Here is an 18994-nt window from a genome sequence, read left to right as displayed (position 1 = left end):
GCAGGTCCCTCCTCCTTCAAAATGTGCTGATTCCTTGGGTTGGATTTTACCTTAGGTAAAAGTCAGTAGCGAACCCGCTTCTGCCTAGCCCGGGGATCCATCCCGCATTTTACGGGTCCCTGGACTTTAATTGTCCCAAGGTGGGACTACCACCCGCTTGAGGGAGGAAGTCCCGCCTCAGCGAGCTGCCAGCCAATCAGTGGGTCGACAGCTCTTAGTCCCAGCAGCGCCACCGGGAGTGGTGGCCACTGCTGGGACTGCAGCCCAGCTGATGACATGGAGCCAGGAGTGAAGGTAAGTTGTGTATGCCTGTCCAGGGGGATCGGTCATGCCCTGGTGAGGCTAGTGTTGTCATTTGGGGGAAGGGGGAAGGGGTGTCTTGGATCTCGGGGGTGGGTTGGGAGGCAGTGCCGGCCCTCAATCGGGCACCCTGTGCCCGACTGCCATGGCACCCCCGGCGCCCGGAAAGGCTGACAGCTATCGCTGGGCGGCCTTTCACGTCCCCAGCGTGCCCGCTTGCCATGGGTAAAATACCTGTGGAGGCGGGTGAGGGCCCTTAACTGGCCGCTAAGTGGCCACTAAAGGGCCTTGATTGGACTCGGTGGGGCAGGCCGTTTATCCCCCCCGCCTGACTGCCGTAAAGTTGGCTGGAGGCGGGAGCGTGGCAGGTACACCTCCCAGAGCCTCCTGCTCAATTTTACACTGCCCCCATCCATCCCCATGCCACCATCCAACCCGTTGGGATGGGGTAAAATTCAGTCCCTTGTGTCTGTTAAGTCTGTGTTTGCATTATAACCAAGTTAATCTTCTTTGAACTGAAATTATGAAAATACGCAATTTCTCATGAATATGATTGAACCTATTAAAAGTGGCATCAATCGAGGAGCCTGACCATACCTTGTGCAGCACAGGGATTTTCTAGATTTGGTTCGAGGTGAATTTCTGTTAGAAGCCTGTTTAGGGCGGCACAGTGGCGCAGTGGTTAGCACCGCAGCCTCACAGCTCCAGCGACCCGGGTTCGATTCCGGGTACTGCCTGTGTGGAGTTTGCAAGTTCTCCCTGTGTCTGCGTGGGTTTTCTCCGGGTGCTCCGGTTTCCTCCCACAAGCCAAAAGACTTGCAGGTTGATAGGTAAATTGGCCATTATAAATTGTCACTAGTATAGGTAGGTGGTAGGGAAATATAGGGACAGGCGGGGATGTTTGGTAGGAATATGGGATTAGTGTAGGATTGGTATAAATGGGTGGTTGATGTTCGGCACAGACTCGGTGGGCCGAAGGGCCTGTTTCAGTGCTGTATCTCTAATCTAATCTAATCTAAGTCGGATAGTCAGGTGGTGAAGGATGGATCACTGGGGTCTAGTCTTTTATATACTTACAAGCTTTTTTTTACAGAGACACACGTTGCATATCTTGCACCTCCGACTAGCCCTCTTTCAGTCTGCTATATATATGAACACAGTTATGTCCCCAATTAATACACACCACTTGAATTTAACACTCAACTGATACACAATTAACAAATATCAGTGGGTTATAGCATTGCTTCTAGTTACAGGTAGGATACCTTTTGTCAATGATTTTAAATCTATGCTTTCTTGGCCAACTTGCCTGAGGGAGTAGGTTTTTTTCTATCTATCAAAACCTCTAATCAACTTAAAAACCTCTATTAGATCACCTCTTAAACTTCTCGGTCCCAAGAAAAACATTCCTAATTTTTCCAACCTCTTCTCATAACTGAAGTCCCTCATTCATCCTGGTAAACCTCCTGTTTACCCTTTCTAAGGCTTTACATCTTTCCTGAAGTGTGGGGCCCAGAATTGTCCATAATACTCCACTTGAGGTCTAACCAGTAATTTATCACGTTCTAGCATGATCTCTTTGCTCTTATATTCTATTCCTCTATAAACTCAAGTAACCTAGTTGCTTTTTTGAAACATCATATCAAGTTGTCCTGCCACCTTTAAGGATTTGTGTACATGGACACCAAGGTCTCTTTGCTCATCTACACCTTTCAAAGTTGTGCCATTTATAGAGTATTGCCTTTCCATATTAGCCCTCCCATAGTACATCACTACACTTCTTCACATTGAACTCTGTCTGCTATGCTTCTGTCCATTTCACAATCCTGTCTATGCCATCCTGAAGTCTGCAACTATCTCCATCACTATCTGCCACGTTGCCAAGTTTTGTCTCATCAAAAACTTTATAATGCAACTCCCTACACACGAGTCTAGGCTGTTTATAAAAATTGAAAAGAGTAATGGACCCAAGATTGACCCTTGGGAAATACCACTGCAAACCACCTCCCAGCCTGAAAAAACATCCATCTACCCACTCCTGTCCCCATGCTTCCTGTCACTGACTAATCCAGGATGCATTTCATCTGGACTAGGTAACTTTCCAACTTTCAATACTGCTAATCTTTTTAGTATGTCTTCTCTATCTATTACAGTCCTGTCCATAACGCCCCTCTCCTTTTTAGTGTAACCTTCATATCATCTGTTTCCTTTGTGAAGACAGATGCAAAGTATTAATTTAATCCTTTGGCCATGTCCTCTGCCTCTGCATGAAGATTTCCTTTTAAGTCCTTAATAGGCCCAATTTTGTCCTTAGCTAACCATTTACACTTTATATATTTACAAAATGTTTTAGGATTCAATTTAATGTTTTCTTTTCTCCTAAACTCCTACATTATGTTGCTCCCAGATTAACTTTTTCAATTCCTTCCTGTATTTTCCATAATCTTCCTGATTATTAACTGAATGGCACTCCTGACATTTGTCACAAGCCTCCTTATTCAGTTATATTTAAATTTTTATTTCCTTTGTTATCCACTGTGCGTTCTCTTTGGATGGTCTGACTTTTCCCTTCAAAAGAATCTGTCTAGTTTGTATCTGAACTGCCTCTTCCCTGAATGCCTTCCATTGCTTGTTACTGCTTTACCCTACAATCGCTTTCTCCAATCTACTTGTGCTATGTCCCCTCTTAAATAATTGAAATGAGCTCATCCTCATTTGAGCCTTTAATCCTTCGATACTTTATGTTCTCTTTTCATAATTACTCTAAGGGTTGAATTTTACCGGCCCCTCGACGCCGCGGGTCGTGGTGCAGGGGCTAATAAAATGTTGTGGGGAGAGGCCAGCCTCGACCCACGACGTCGAGAAGAGCCTACCATATATTACTGGTGGCAGGAGGACCTCTGTGCGGCAGCCCGCCGCCTGGCAGCGGGCCCTGCATCTGCACATTTAAATCAACAGTAATTATAGTCATATTAACTTACCTGTCATCCCACGCTGGCTTTACAGCCTCCGTTCAGCCTTTGCTTGCCTTCGAAACTCCACATGGAGTTCCAAGGTGAGAACCTGGTGGGGAGGGGGAGGGATAAAATTTTCAGAGCGGGAGGGGTGGAGAAGCGGGGAAAACAATTTTAATTGGATTTGTGGATGGTGGGAAGGGGCTGAAGTGTAAATGTAAAGAGGTTGGGGGAAAGTACGGGTTGGTAATAAAGTTTCTTTTTCTGCTAATGTCCCGTAAGAAAACACTGTGGGGGTAGGGGGGGGGGGGATGGGAAATGGCCTCCATTATGTATTTAATTTTTATTAAAAAATCCTTTACAATATTTCTTTAAAAACTAAAATTTCTCCCAAGGGCTTGCAGCCCTTTAAAAATGGCGGCGGCGCCTGCTCAGTGGTGCCAGACACCATTGCTGGAGACACGGAGGCCACTCCCTCTATGTCATGGGGGGCGGCCATTCCACTCCGTCACCCCCTCCATTTAAATGAGCCCCCGCGCGTAATATCACGAGGGCTCCTTGGTGGCAATTCCGTGTCGGAAGGCCGCCAAGATGAAAGCTCGCCATCGTGGAATGTGGTATGCTGGTAAAATTCAGAACTAAAACTAAATTATATTGTGGTCACTGTTAGCTAGATGAGCACCTACGATAACACACTCCACTTAGAACCATAGCAACATTACGGCACAGAAGGAGGCCATTCAGCCTACCATATCTGCACCGGCTGAAAAAACAAACAGCCCAAACTAATCCCAATTTCAAGCACCTGGTCCATAGCCTTGCAGGTTACAGCACTACAGAGTTGACAAGGTTTCTGCCTCCACCACTGATCTGTGCCCTGAATTCCAGACACTCACCACTCTCTGGGTGAAAAAGTTTTTCCTCATGTCCTCTCTAATCCTTCTATCAATCACCTTAAATCTGTGCTCCCTGGTAATTGACCTCTCCACTGGGGGAAACAGGTCCTTCCCGTCTACTCTATCTAGGCCCCTCATTATTTTGTACACATCAATTAAGTCACCCCTCAGCCTCCTCTGTTCTAAGGGAAACAAGCCTTGCCTACGCAATCTTTCCTCATTGCTGCACCTTTCAAGTCCTGGCAACATTCTTGTAAATCTCCACCGTACTCTCTCCAGAGCAATTATGTCCTTCCTGTAATGTGGTGACCAGAACTGTATGCAATACCTCAGCTGTGGACTAATGAACGTTTTATACAGTTCCAGAATTACATCCCTGCTTTTGAATTCTATACCTCAGTCAATAAAGGAAAGCATTCCATATGCCTTCTGCACGACTCTATGTACCTGCATGCCACCTTCAGAGACCAGTGGACATGCACCTCAAGGTCTTTCACTTCCTTTACCTCTCTCAATATCCTCCCGTTTATTGTGTATTCCCTTGCTTTGTTTGCTTTCATGGGCTGAATTTTATTGGGGCGCCTGCATTCGCCGGCCGCTGCTGAGCCCCCGTGATATTACCCGCAGGGGCTCATTAGAATCACGGCGCCGAGCCGCCCTCCCCATACTACGTGGGGAGTGGCGGGACATTTGGCACAGTGAGAGAGTTTTTGACAGCTGTGCAGCAGGTGCTGCGGCCCTATTTAAAGCGCCCCAGCACCTGCTTCCTGACAGCTGTCAAAGAATACTTACCTGACTACTGAAGACTGGGGCTGCTGTCAATCTGGTAGCAAAGCAGAAAGTGCTGCAGAAATCCACCAGGTCAGGCAGCATCTGTGGAGAGAGAAGCAGAGTTAACTTGTCCAAGTTCACAGACCTGAAAGTTAACTTTGCTTCTCTGTCCACAGATGCTGCCTGACCTGCTGAGTTACTCCAGCACTTTCCGCTTTGCTGCCACATACTTACCCTGCTGTGTCCCAGTGTCCTGTGAAGTTGCGATCCTCTTCTTCCACTCAAGTGTAACATTCCTTCTTGTAGGCGTGCCACACCGGGGTGGATAATCTTAAATTTGCACATTCCAGGACGTGAGTCTTAAATCGACCATAAAAGGTATTACAGAGGTTTACAGAGAACACACTGACACAAATGGGAATGCACGGTGTCACAGCAATGTAAAACTAACACGTGTGTCCTTTTCTCTCTGTGAATGATGTGTGCCAGCGTGTAGCGCCAATGTCACATCCCTTTGCATCGTTGGCCCTTCAGAAGAACCAACCTTTGCAATAACATCATTGCCATGCCACCATTACTCATGAGCGTCTCCATGGATGCAGTGACATGGATATTGGCTCAGTCAGCTGCTGCCTCCAATGGTTTACACAGGGATGCTGAAGATGTGGACTGGTGCACAGCAGGTGAGCGAGGGTGATGGATGGCTTGCAGAGCTCATATCAATTCCTATGGAGCAGACAGCCTTTGTCTGATAAGCCACTTCCGTATATCCCGACCTCACTGATAGTCCTGCGTGCAGAACCTGGGTGCCATCTGCCCTCCCATCCATTTTCATGTTGTAGGTGTTCAGCATCTTCATAGTCCGAGGAGGAATCCAGTTGACGTCTCTCCTCATCATGCCAGGCCTGGCCCCTATTGGGTGCGTAGTTGTGCAGAGCAGCAAAGAAAGGAGCTGGCCTTTTCGGCCCGTAGTACAGGGTATCACCCTATCCATACAGGCACTGGAGACGCTCTTTCAGCATGCCGATCTCCTGCTCAATGGTGACTCATGTAGCTCAGTGGCTGGAGTTGTATCTCTCCTCTGCAGCAGTGGTGGAGTCTCTCACTGGTGTCAGGAGCCATGTCTGCAAAGGATAGCTCTTATCTCCAAGAAGCCACCCCTCCATTTGAGCCAGTTCAGTGAACAGCGATGGCAGCTGGGATTGGCGCAAGACCCAGGTGTCATGGCAGCTGCTTGAGAAGCGGTCACAGATTTGCTGCAAGCATCTGCGGTGTTCACAGACCAGCCTCACGTAGATTGAGAGGACTCCTTTAATGGTGATGTCTGCAGGTGGTAGCCTGGCAGTAGGCCCAATAGCCACATGAGCGTGTCTATGAACATTACAAAATATGGTTCTCCGGCAATGGTGAGAGTCCGTCCTGAAGCAGACATCCTCACTGGCCCTCCAGTGCAGGGCATCGGTGACCTCCCTGATGCAGCGGTGCACTGCTGACTGTGTGACCCCACTAAGGTCTCTGGTGGGCCCCTAAAAGGCTGCAGAAGCGTTAGCTTGGGAACCGCTGCCACTATGAGGAACAAAGGCATGGGATGTCCACCGGAGCCCATAGGCTGCAGGTCATCCTTGATCAGGGCACAGAGACGTGTCACCACCCTCTCTATATGCGCAATCTCCTCTGACACTGGTTCTCTGACATCCGATGGCATGTCATGTGGGGCCTCTAGATGCACGGCAAACGTAATGGCGAGCTCCCCTGGGGGGCTGCTGCTCATGACTGGGGGCCTCTGCGTGGATCGCACCTGCCTGTTGGTATTGCCTCTGACGCATTTGGATCCTCACATGCAGAGGATCACACAATGTAGGATGAGCCATACCTATTTCCATGTGATAAATAAAGTTGAACCCTGCATGTATTCGAAGGTTCCTAACAGGACATGGATTGGTGTTGATGGGTACATCAGCTGCTTTCCTGGATCAACTATGTGGTGTGCCATGGCATTGCCCATCTTGGCCAACACTCAGAGTGGCACAGCATGACTACATCAAGATCCTACCAGCTGAATCGATTGCCCCCACCATCCATATAAACCTAATGCTCCTGCCCTTTCTGGCACCCTCCCCACACACAGGGTGCCCAGTGTGCCATTGCCCCCTCACAAAGACAGAGCATACACTATTAACAGAGGGATGGTACACAGTACCTCCCTTCATGCCAGCACAGCTTTCCTCCAGTTATCCCAGACACCCTCCCTTTCAGAATGCAGAGTGAGACCCCTGTGTATCCCCCCCTCCTCCCTTTAAGAATGCAAAGTTAGACCCTGAATTTCCCCCTCCCTCCTCCCTTTAGGAATACAGAGTTAGACCCCTGAATACCGCCCTACCTCCTCCCTTTAGGAATGCAGGGTGAGGCCCCTGCATATCCCCCCTCCCTCCTCCCTTTAGGAATACAGACTTAGACCCCTGAATACCCCCCTCCCTCCTCCCTTCCGTAATGCAGAGTGAGACCCCTGAATAACACAACCTAACTTCGCTAGCGACAACTTATGCCTCTGAGGACCCTCCGGACTTACAGATCGTTAACAGGACGGCAGGTGACGGCCACCTGTTCAATGAAAAATCCGGCAGTGTCGATGGAGAGGCGGCGGGCTGCATAATCAGCAAAGGTAAGTAATCATTACCATAAGTTAATTGTGGTGCCACTGCCATGCGGCGGAGGGAGCCTCACCGAGGTCCCGCCACCACCGGTAATTTGAGGCTGGCCCTTCTCGACGTCGAAGGTCAAGGTGGGCTTCTCCCCGCAGCATTTTACCGGCCCCTGCGCTGCCACCCACAGCATCGAGGGGCCGGTAAAATTCAACCCCATTTGTCTGACCAGTCTGCTACGTGGGACCTTGTCAAATGCCTGACTAAAATCCATGTAGACCACATCCACTGCACTACCCTCATCAATCCTTCTTGTTACTTCCTCAAAACCCTCAATCAAATTAGTAACACATGACCTTCCCTTAACAAATCCATGCTGACTAGCCCTGATTAATCCATACCTTTCTCAGTGACAGTTTATCCTGTCTCTCAGATTTGATTCTAATAATTTACCCAACACTGAGGTCAGACTGACCAGCCTATAATTATTTGGCCTATCCCTTGCATCCTTTTTAATTAATAGTACAATGTTCGCAGACCTCCAATCATCTGGCACCTCGCCCGTATCTAGTGAGGATTTGAAGATGACCCTCTGCGCATCCACAATTTCCTCCCTGGCTTCCTTTAACAACCTGGGATGCAATTCATCCGGCCCTGACAATTTATCCACTTTCAAGGATGTCAGACCCTCTAGTACTTCCTCTCCCATTATGCTTATTGTATCTAATATTTCACACTCCTCTACTTTTTCTACAATGTCTACATCATCCCTCTCCTTTGTGAAGACAGAGACAAAGTACTCATTAAGAACCCTGCCCACATCTTCTGCATCCACACATAAGTTTCCTTGTACATCTCTGATAGGCCCTACCCTTTCCTTAGTTATCATCTGGCTCTTAATGTACTGATAAAACATTTTTTGGGGTTTCCTTGATTTTACCTGCCAATAATTTTTCATGTCTTCTCTTTGCTTTGCTAATTTCCTTTTTTACTTCACCCCTGCACTTTCTATACTCCTCTAGGGTTTCTAAAGTATTAAGTTTCTTGTGATTGTCATAAGCTTTATTTTTTTGCTTTAACTTACCCTGTAAGCTTCGAAATAACCAGGGGGCTCTAGATTTGGTCATACCACCCTATATCCTTTATTCTTGTGGGGACATGCCTACACTGTGCCTGTAGAATCTCACTTTTGACTGCCTTCCACTGGTTTGCCACTGATTTTCCTTAAAGTAGCTGAATCCAGTCCACTTTTGCCAGATCACCTCTCAGTTCCACTTACCCTTTTTCATCTTCCAGAAAGAGATCCAACACTGCTTCAGCAAAAGCAAAGTACTACAGGTGTTGAAAATCTGAAATAAAAACAGAGAATGCTGGAAATGATCAGCAGCATTTCTGAAAAAAAACCAGACTTAACTGGCTGAATTTTTCCTGCCCCTCGACGCCGCGGAGAGAGGCCCGCCTTGACCCACGACGTCAAGAAGGGCCTGCCGCATATTACTAGCGGCGGGGGGGCCTCGGCATGGCACCCCTTCCCACCCCCGCCGCCTGGCAGCAGGCCCTTCATCTGCGTATTTAAATTGACAGTAATTTTATTTATATTAATTTACCTGCCGTCCCACGCCGATCTTACGACCTCTGTCCAGCCTTCGCGCACCTTCGGAACTCCGCAAGGAGTTCCAAGGCGAGAACCTTGTGGGGGCAGGGGAGTAATAAAAATTTAAGGGCGGGAGGGGTGGAGGAGTGGGGAAATCAATTTTTATTGGATGTGGGGATGGTAGGAAGGGGTTAAAGGCCAAATGTTATAAGTTTAGGGGGTTAAGTGCGGGTAGAGAAAAAGGAATATGTTGGTCATTTTGGGCATTGAAATGACCATTGAGGGGTTGGGAAAGGGCTATCCACATATTTAATAAAAATTTCACACTGCTGCCCATTTAAAAATTTGCAGTAATTCTAAGGGCTTAAAGCCCTTTAACAATGGCGCTGGCACCTGAGCAGTGGTGCCGGACACTGTTGCCAGGGACACGGCAACTGCCCCTCTATGTCATCGGAGACAGCTGCTCCGCCTCCACTATTTAAATGAGCCCCCATGCATAATATCGTGGGGGCTCGGTGGCTGCTGCTGAATGTGGGCACGCCGCTGTGTTTAAAGTGCGGCACCGTGGAGCGCGGCGCCCAAATAAAATTCAGCCCAACATTTCAGGTTGACGACCTTCCGTCAGCACTGCTTTCTTCCTAGTTGGAATGGAGACATATTGATTGAGAACGTTTCTCCGTACACATCCGAAATTCATTTCCTCCCTACCCTTAGTACTATGTTTTTCCCAGTCTGTCTTAGGGTAATTAAAGTCTCCTAATATTAATACTCTATTTTTGCTGCACTCATTTGAACTTCGCTAAAAAAAACTTGTTCGTTCATCTCCTTCTTACTGTTTGGAACGCTATAAAAAATTCTCAGCAATGAATGGCCAGTATTAGGTTATTTTAAACATGAAAGAGGTTAACATTTAAGGATAACATGGAATTGCTATTTGAATGAGACAATAAACAAGTATTAAAAGTTCAAAAAGAAGATTGAGGGAAAATATCGGCCGGCACATCAGGGAGAACACCCCGCTCTTCAAATAGTGCTGAGGATTTCTTTTATACCCACCTGAGAGGGCAAACACATCGCATCGCAAAAATGGTACCTCCAACAGTGCAGCACTCCCTCAGTACTGCTCTGGAATGTCAAGCTAGATTTTGTGCTCAAGTCTGTGCACGCACAACCCACAAACCCACAACCTCCTGATTCAGGTGAGAGTGTTACCTATTGAACTACAACTGATATTTTATGTATTAACAAACCCTTTTGTTATTTTCATGCCTTTCTATTGCCACATAACACCAGTAACATCACTTAAAATAATTTATTTTACGTGAAATATTTTGAAATATTTCTAAGAAATGTAATGAGATGGAATATAAATACGATTGTTCTTTGAGTTAAATCAAGGATGTATGTCACAGTTTAGCATCTACGCAAAAGTTTTGGAATGGTTTTAATGTTTTCATGGTAAATTAGCATGTATAACATCAACAATGCTGACTTAATAGTTGCAAATTACACACTAAATTAACAGTAAAGCTACTTATAACATATAAAGGAACCAGGAAGTAATTTTTATCGTGCTGTTCTTTTCCCATCAGTATTCAAATGCCAGTAATTTCACTGATGCCATTTTTGTAAAATCTCTTTTAGATTGAGAGAATAGAGGAACTGGCACCAGAAATAAAAATGAGACGGCAAGACAAGCTAAATGAGGTACACATCATCTGATATCAACAAGTTAAATAATAATTCTACTATTGGGATTAATATAACCCCTGTGTATCGAATAAAGAAGTTAACTCTTTTATTTAAAAGCGAAATACTGCGGATGCTGGAAATCTGAAATAAAAACAAGAAATGCTGGAATCACTCAGCAGGTTTGGCAGCATCTGTGGAAAGAGAAGCAGAGTTAACGTTTCGGGTCAGTGACCCTTCTTCGGAACTGACAAATATAAGAAAAGTCACAGATTATAAACAAGTGAGCTGGCGGTGGGGCAAGAGATAACAAAGGAGAAGATGTAGATTGGACCAGGCCACATAGCTGACCAAAAGGTCATGGAGCAAAGGCAAACAATATCTTAATAGTGTGTTGAAAGACAAAGCATTAGTACAGATTAGGTGTAAATACACTGAATATTGAACAGCAGCAAGTGCAAACCTGAAAAAAACAGTGGGTAAGCAAACTGAACAAACAAAGGTGAAATGAAATAAATGCAAAAAAAAGATTGTAAAAAATGTAAAAAAGAATGTAGAAAAAGGAAGAAAAAATAACTAAAAATGAAAGTAAAATGGGGGACTGTCATGCTCTGAAATTATTGAACTCAATGTTCAGTCCGGCAGGCTGTAGTGTGCCTAATCGGTAGATGAGATGCTGTTCCTCGAGCTTGCGTTGATGTTCAGTGGAACACTGCAGCAATCCCAGGACAGAGATGTGAGCATGAGAGCAGGGGGGAGTGTTGAAATGGCAAGCAACCGGAAGCTCAGGGTCCTGCTTGCGGACTGAGCGGAGATGTTCCGCAAAGCGGTCACCCAGTCTGCGCTTGGTCTCCCCAATGTAGAGGAGACCACACTGTGAGCAGCGAATACAGTATACTACATTGAAAGAAGTACAAGTAAATCGCTGCTTCACCTGAAAGGAGTGTTTGGGGCCTGGGATAGTGAGGAGAGAGGAGGTAAATGGGCAGGTATTACACCTCCTGCGATTGCAGGGGAAGGTGCCCTGGGATGGGCAGGTATTCGCTGCTCACAGTGTGGTCTCCTCTGCATTGGGGAGACCAAGCGCAGACTGGGTGACCGCTCTTACTACCCAGACCCTTACTACCTCTTCAAAAAATTCAACGAGGTTGGGCAAGCAAGACTTGCCCTTTTGAAATCCATGCTGACTGCTCATTATTATATTTTTGGTTTCTATATGTTCTTCTATTCTTTCCGTTATTAGGGATTCCATTATTATTTTTCTCCCACCACCACCAATGTTCTTGGGGCTCGTGCTGTTTTTCCTTTTATCCCCGCCTCTCACCTCTGGTCCTGCTCTTGCCGCCGCTCTTGGGCCTTGGTCTATGTTGCATTTTGATTCTCCCACCAGGAGAAATAGTTTCTCTGTATTGACTCTATTTTATCCTTTAATCATTTCCAATATCTCAATTAGATCACACTTCGACGTTCAAGCCAAGTAAATGCAACCTGTCGTCATAATTTAACACAAGGCTGGGAACCATGGAATACACATTCTGTCCCAAGTGGGAAATCCTGAATGCTTCTCATGGCCTGGATGACCATGGGCTGAATTTTACCGGTCCCTTGACGCCGCAGGTTGTAGCGCAGGGGCCGGTAAAATGCTACGGGGAGAGGCTCACCTCGACCTGCGATGTTGAGAAGGGCCCGCCGCATATTACCGGCGGCAGTGGGACCTCTGTGCGGCGCCTGCACCCCCGCGCCACCCCCCCACCATGCCCCCGCCGCCTGACAGCGGGCCCTTCATCAGCATATGTAAATGACCATGTAAAATATTTAAATAAACTTACCTGCAGGCGGCGGCTGTTCCACTCCGATATTACAGCCGCTGTTCGTGCTCCGTGCGCCTTCGGAACTCCGTATGGAGTTCTGGGCAAGAACCTGGTGGGGAGGGGGAGGAATAAAATTTACAGTGCGGGAGGGGTGGACGAGTGGGGAAGTCAACTCTTATTGGATGTGGGGATGGTGGGAAGAGGTTGAAGGGCAAAAGATTGGAGGTTGGGGGTGAAAGTTTGGGTATTGGAACAAACAACGGATAGTCATTTCATTGCCTGAGGTGACCATTGGGGGGAGGGGGGCTGGTGGAGGGCAGTGGTTGGGGAAGGGCATCCATCACTTATCTTTCAATGTATTAAAAATCTTTTATACCCTTTAAAAATTAAACTTATTTGTGTGGGCTTAAAGCCCTTTAAAAATGGTGGCAGTGCCTGCGCAGTGGCGCCGGATGCCATTGCCAGGGACGCGGAGGCCGCCCCCTCTACGTCATCGTGGAGGCCGCTCCGCCCCTTCTATTTAAATGAGCCCCCGCACATAATATTGCGGGGGCTCAGGGACGGCGCATCCGCACGCAATGCCCGCCGTTCTTAGAATGTGCCGCCGCGAACTGCGGCGCACTCAGAAAATTCAGCCCCATATGTTCAGCAAGTGTCACCAGCTGGAGCAGCTCGAGCTCTGAGTTTTGGAGCTTGAGTGGCGGCTGGAGTCACTACGGGGCGTCTGCGAGGTTGAGAGCTTTGTGGATAACATGTTTCTGGAAGTAGTCACCCGCAGCTTAAAAATGTACAGGCAGAGAGGGAATGGGTGACCGCCAGAAGGACAAGGAGACGCAGGCAGGCATTCTGACTACAGTGAGAGTGATGGTTCCTCTGGGGAGTGCAGGCAGAGCCAAGTCCATGGTACAATGGATGACTCAACTGCACAGGATTGGGGGGACAGAGCATGCAGAGTGGAAGAGTGATAGTGGTAGTGAATTCTGAAGGGAATGGTTAGGCACTTAGGCAGCAGACATGACTCCAGGATGGAATGTTGCCTCCCTGGTGTCAGGGTCAAGGATGTTACTGAGCGGCTGCAGGACATTCTGAGGGGGGAGGGTGAACAGCCAGAGGTCATGGTTCATTTTGGCACCAATGACACAGACGGAAAGAGGGATGATATCCTGAAGGAAGAGTTTACGGTGCTAGGAGAGTGATTGAAAAGCAGGACCTCAAAGGTAGTAATCTGCGGATTACTCCTGGTGCCATGTGCTAGTGTGTGCAGAAACAGGAAGATAGTGCTGATGAATAACATGACAGGAGAGATGGTGCAGGAGGGAGGGTTTTAGATTCCTGAGGCATTGGGACCACTTCTTGGGGAGGTGGGACCTGTACAAGCCAGATGGGTTGGACCTCAACACAGCCGGCACCAATATCCTCGCAGGGAGTTTGCTAGTGCTTGTGGGGCGAGTTTAAACTAACTGGACAGTGGGATGGGAACCAGAGATTAGATTGAGAAGGGAGAGAAGAGAAGTTGGAAATGAAAGGCAGGAAATTAGTAAGTGCTTTTGGAAGGTAGTGGAAACAAAGGCTAGAAAATAGACGACAAGGGATTTTGGCAGTGCTAAATGGTATGGACTTCAATGCAAGAAGTCTAGGGACTAAGGTAGATCAGCTGAGAGCACAGAGTGACATGTGGGAGTATGATATTATAGCTATTAATGAGACATGGTGGAAATAAGGGCAGGAATTGCAGCTCAATATTTCTGGTTACAGGGTTTACAGACAAGATAGAGAGGGGGATAAAGAAGGATGGGGGTTGTTCTCAATGTGATTAAAGAAAATTGTAGCTGTGAGGAGGGATGATATGGTAGAAGGATCTTCAAATGAGGCCATATGGGTTGAACAGAACAACAAAAATTGTGCAATCACACAACTGGGAGTGTACTCTAGACCCCCAAACAGTCAGTGGGAGATGGAAGAATAAATACGTAGCCAAATTTCTGAGAAGTGCAAAAACAATAAGGCAGTAATAGTGGGGAATTTCAACTACCCTAAATTAAACTCAATAGAATCAGAGTGAAAGACGCAGGTGGAGCAGAATTCTTAAAATGCTTTCAGGAGAACTTTTTAGCCAGTACGTAGCAAGCCCAACAAGAGAGGGGGCGATTCTGGACTTAGTTTTAGGGAATGAAGCTGGGGAAGTGGAAGGGGGATCAGTTGGGGACCACTTTGGTGGAAATGATCATAATTGAGTTAGATTTAGGGTAGTTATGGAAAAGGACAAAAATCGACCAGGAATAGAAGTTCTCAATTGGGGAAAAGTAAATTTTACAAAGCTGATATGATTTTGCTAAAGTGGATCAGAAACAGCTACTTGAAGGTAAATCAATGCCAGATCAGTGGGAGGCATTCAAGGAAGCGAAAAAGGGTCAAGGTCCTGGCTGTCCAGGTGCTTAAGGGAGACGATAAAGAAAAAAATGGGAAGCTTATGACACATACCGAGGGCTCATTACTGCAGAAAACCTGAAGGAATGTTAAAAGTGTAGGGGTGAAATTAAAAAGGAAATTAGGAAAGCAAAGAGAGGGCATGAAGAAATATTGGCAAGTAAAATCAAGGAAAACCCAAAGATTTTTTATAAATACACAAAGAGCAAAAGGATAATTAAAGGAAGAGTAGGTCCTATAAGGAATCATAAGGGTAACCTGTTTGTGGAGGCAGAGGAAGAGGATGTTGGTCTGGTATTTAATGAATACTTTGCAACTGTTTTGACAAAAGAGAGGGACGATACGGACATTGCAATCAGGGAGGAGTAGGAGTGTGAAATATTAGATGAAATTAACATAGTGAGAGGGGAAGTATTAAGGGGTTTGCATCTTTGATAGAGAATTGGCACCCCATCTACAAACATTCACTCCCTCCACCACCGACGCACAGTGACAGCAGTGTGTACCATCTACAAGATGCACTGCAGCAATGCACCAAGGCTCCTTAGACAGCACCTTCCAAACCTGCGACCTCTACCAACTAGAAGGACAAGGGCAGCAAATGCATGGGAACACCACCACCTGCAAGTTCCCCTCCAAGGCACACACCATCCTGACTTGGGACTATATCACTGTTCCTTCACTGTCGCTGGGTCAAAATCCTGGAACTCCCTTCCTAACAGCACTGTGGGTGTACCTACCCCAAATGGACTGCAGCGGTTCAAGAAGGCAGCTCACCACCAGCTTCTCAAGGGCAATTAGGGATGGGCAATAAATGCTGGCCTGACCAGCGATGCCCAAATCCCATGAATGAATTAAAAAAAAAAAATCCCCAGGCCTGGATGAAACATATCATATGCTGTTAAGGGAAGTAAGAGAAGAAATAATGGAGGCTATGACCATCATTTTCCAAACCTCTCTGGTTACAGGCATGGTGCCAGAGGCCTGGAGGACAGCTAACATTGTACTATTGTTTAAAAATGGAGAAAGGAATAGACCAAGTAATTACAGACCAGTCAGCCTACCCTGGGTGGTGGGAAAATTATTGGAGATAGGATAAATCTTCATTTAGAATGACACAGATTAATCAAAAACAGCATGGATTTGTAAAGGGAAGGTTGTGCCTGACTATTATTATTGAATTTTTTTGAGAAGGGTGGGTCGTGAGGGTAGTGCATTTGAAGTAGGCTGTATGGATTTTAGCAAGGCTTTTGATAAGGTCCCATATGGCAGACAGGTGACAAAAGTAAAAGCCTGTGGGATCCAAGGAAAAGTGGCAAGTTGGATCCAAAATTGGCTGAGAGGTAGGAAGAAAAGGTTAATGGTCAATAAGTCTTTTAGTGACTGGAAGGCTGTTTCCAGTGGGCTTCTGCAGGTCTCCATTCTAGGGCACTTGCTTTTTGTGGTATATATCAATGATTTGGACTTGAATGTAAGGCATATGATTAAGAAGTTTGCATACAATACAAAAATTGGGCATGTGGTGGATAATAAAAGAATGACTTTAACTGCAGGAATATATCAATGGCCTAGCTAGGTGGGTGAAACAGCAGTAAATGGTGTTCAATCTGGAGATGTGTGAGGTAATGCATTGGGGAAGGCTAGCAAGACAAGGTAATACACAATAAATGATAGGATACTGATAAGTGTAGAGGAACAGAGGGACCTTGGAATGCATATCCACAGATCCCCGTAGGTGGCTGGACAGGTAGATAAGGTGTCCTTAAGAAGGCATATGGGATACTTTCCTTTATTAGTCAAGGCACAGAATATAAGAACTGTTGGGTTTATATTATGCATCATGTAGGCTTTGTTTTTTGCATCAATGACAGATATCATCTCAGCTGGGTAGGTCTCAACAGCCCTAGTTGCGGGTTCTGCCTTTACCAAATGAATCTTCTGCTGCTTCATAGATGATTGAGCTCACTAACTTCTAAGCTTCATCGATGCCAGCATTGGTGCTTCCCATTAAGGCTTTGGTGGGTATCAAGTGCTCTAATGACAGTGTGAAGTGCTGGTATTTTGACATCATTGCTTGTGCAAGGGATGTTGATGTGTGGCGGGCTGTCATGTTTGGAGCTGTGGAACTTTCAGGGGTGCACTTTCTGCTGCTGATGAAAAAGTGGTCAATGTCGCAGTCTGTGCTGTGGTAAATGTGGGTATGAAGAACACTGGGCTGATCAGGCCTACTCGTGATGACTGGGTCTAGTTGGAGCCAATGTCCAGACCTTGGGTGACGCCATAATACCTTGTGATGATGTCTGCCCTGGAAGAAGGTGTTGGTGATGCAGAGTTCATTCAGGGCACAAAGCTCAAGAAGGCATTGTCTGTTATCGTTGATCTTGCCCACCCATGACGACTGAGGCACATTGGCCATGAATCACTGTCTTCCCCAACATGTGCACTGAAGTTGCCCAGAATGGATAGCCTCTGAGTGCACACCATAAACCCAATAGCTAAGATGCTGCATAAACTGAAAGTAGCCAAGACAGCCGTTTTTGTTGCCTCGCCGGAGTGATAGATCGAGCCCCAGCAAGGCAAGGGTGGTGATTTGGGGGGATGGAGGGTGTGCTGGGTGTTGGGGGTGGTTGGGGCATTGGGGGCGGCCCTCTGTTGGGCACAGTGTGCACGTTCATGAGGACCCCCCCCCCCCCCCACCCCCAGCTGTCAGAAAGCCACCTGCTTTTGTCAGGCAGCTTTTCTTGGGTATGGGACGCATCTTGCCATGTGTAAAATCCCCGTAAAGGTGGGAGAAGGCCCTTAAGTGGCCATTAAGTGCCTTCAGGACTTAAGGGCCTTGATTGGCCTGGGGCCGTTTTTCATCGCCACGCCCTGTGTAAAGCGGCAGCGGAGGCGAGAGTGGGTCGGGAAGGGCCCCCGCAGCCTCCTGCTCCATTTTACGCCACCCCCTTGCCACCATCCTGCCCTTTGTGGGGTCGTAAAATTCAGCCCTTAATCTTAGTTTTGAAACTTTCAATTGACCTCGTCTCAAAAACATTTTGGAGAAAGAGTTCCAGATTTCCACTACCCTTTATGTGAAGAAGTGTTTTCTGACATGACTCCTGAATGGCCTAGCTCTTATATTAAGGTTATGCCCCATTGTTCTAGACTCCTCCACAAGAGGAAATAGGTTCTCTCTCTTTACCCTGTCAACTCCTTTAGTTATCTTAAATCCTTCTGATAATGCAGTTTCCCAATTTCTTGCCAGTTTGAAGAGTTCCAAAGCACCTTGAAGTTCCGTGGATTGCCATGCAATTTATTCTGCTTGCTTCTTACTGCCGCAGATGCATCTTCCCTCCAATCAGTGGAGCAGAGGGGGATGCACCGAAAACCTAAATCCCTTCACTTGCTATTAGAGCAGAACTGGAAAAATGGCAGGCAGTAAGATCTGCTTAACAGGAAGCAGGAGGAATTTGATAGTAAACATTTTCTTGTGTGGGAATTTGGCGGAAAGTTTCCCACCCCATTTTCTCCCTGGAACATCTTATATTTGAATATTTTTGCGTTAAATTTCTAACTATATAAAGACGCTCAAATTTGTTATAAGTTGCGACACATAATTTGTGGTGATTTGGAATCAGTATTAGTCAAATGATATACTTATATGAATTGATAAAGTTTATTTCAAGGAAAGGATATAATCAACTCTCTGATTTTCTGTAGTGCATGAATACAATACATTTCTGGTTCACTATCAATAACATCGATAGGAAGTTGCTGCAATTGAAGGATTGCTGTACCTTCTCACTCACTGTTTGCATTACCTTTGTTATGATTGCCATTATGGATAACATTCTATGACTGCCAAGTTTAATATTGATCACATCATGTATAGATAAAGGCCTGGACTACCAGCCTGCCAGGGTCGGGA

General features: G+C 46.4%; 1 protein-coding gene across 1 annotated transcript in view; it reads left to right on the top strand.

Annotated features, from left to right (window-relative positions):
• Positions 1–18994, top strand: part of si:zfos-1056e6.1 (uncharacterized protein LOC107988029 homolog) — a 175469-nt gene that overhangs the window by 107016 nt on the left and 49459 nt on the right. The window contains exon 7 of the mRNA XM_068045797.1: positions 10802–10864. Within this exon, the coding sequence (XP_067901898.1) occupies positions 10802–10864 (63 nt within the window). The remainder of the gene's footprint in view (positions 1–10801; positions 10865–18994) is intronic.

The sequence above is a fragment of the Heterodontus francisci genome, chromosome 13 (genome assembly GCF_036365525.1).
Source record: "Heterodontus francisci isolate sHetFra1 chromosome 13, sHetFra1.hap1, whole genome shotgun sequence".
Taxonomy (NCBI): Eukaryota; Metazoa; Chordata; class Chondrichthyes; order Heterodontiformes; family Heterodontidae; genus Heterodontus; species Heterodontus francisci.
Note: the sequence above shows the minus strand (reverse complement) of the source record. Positions and strands in the feature narration are given on the sequence as shown.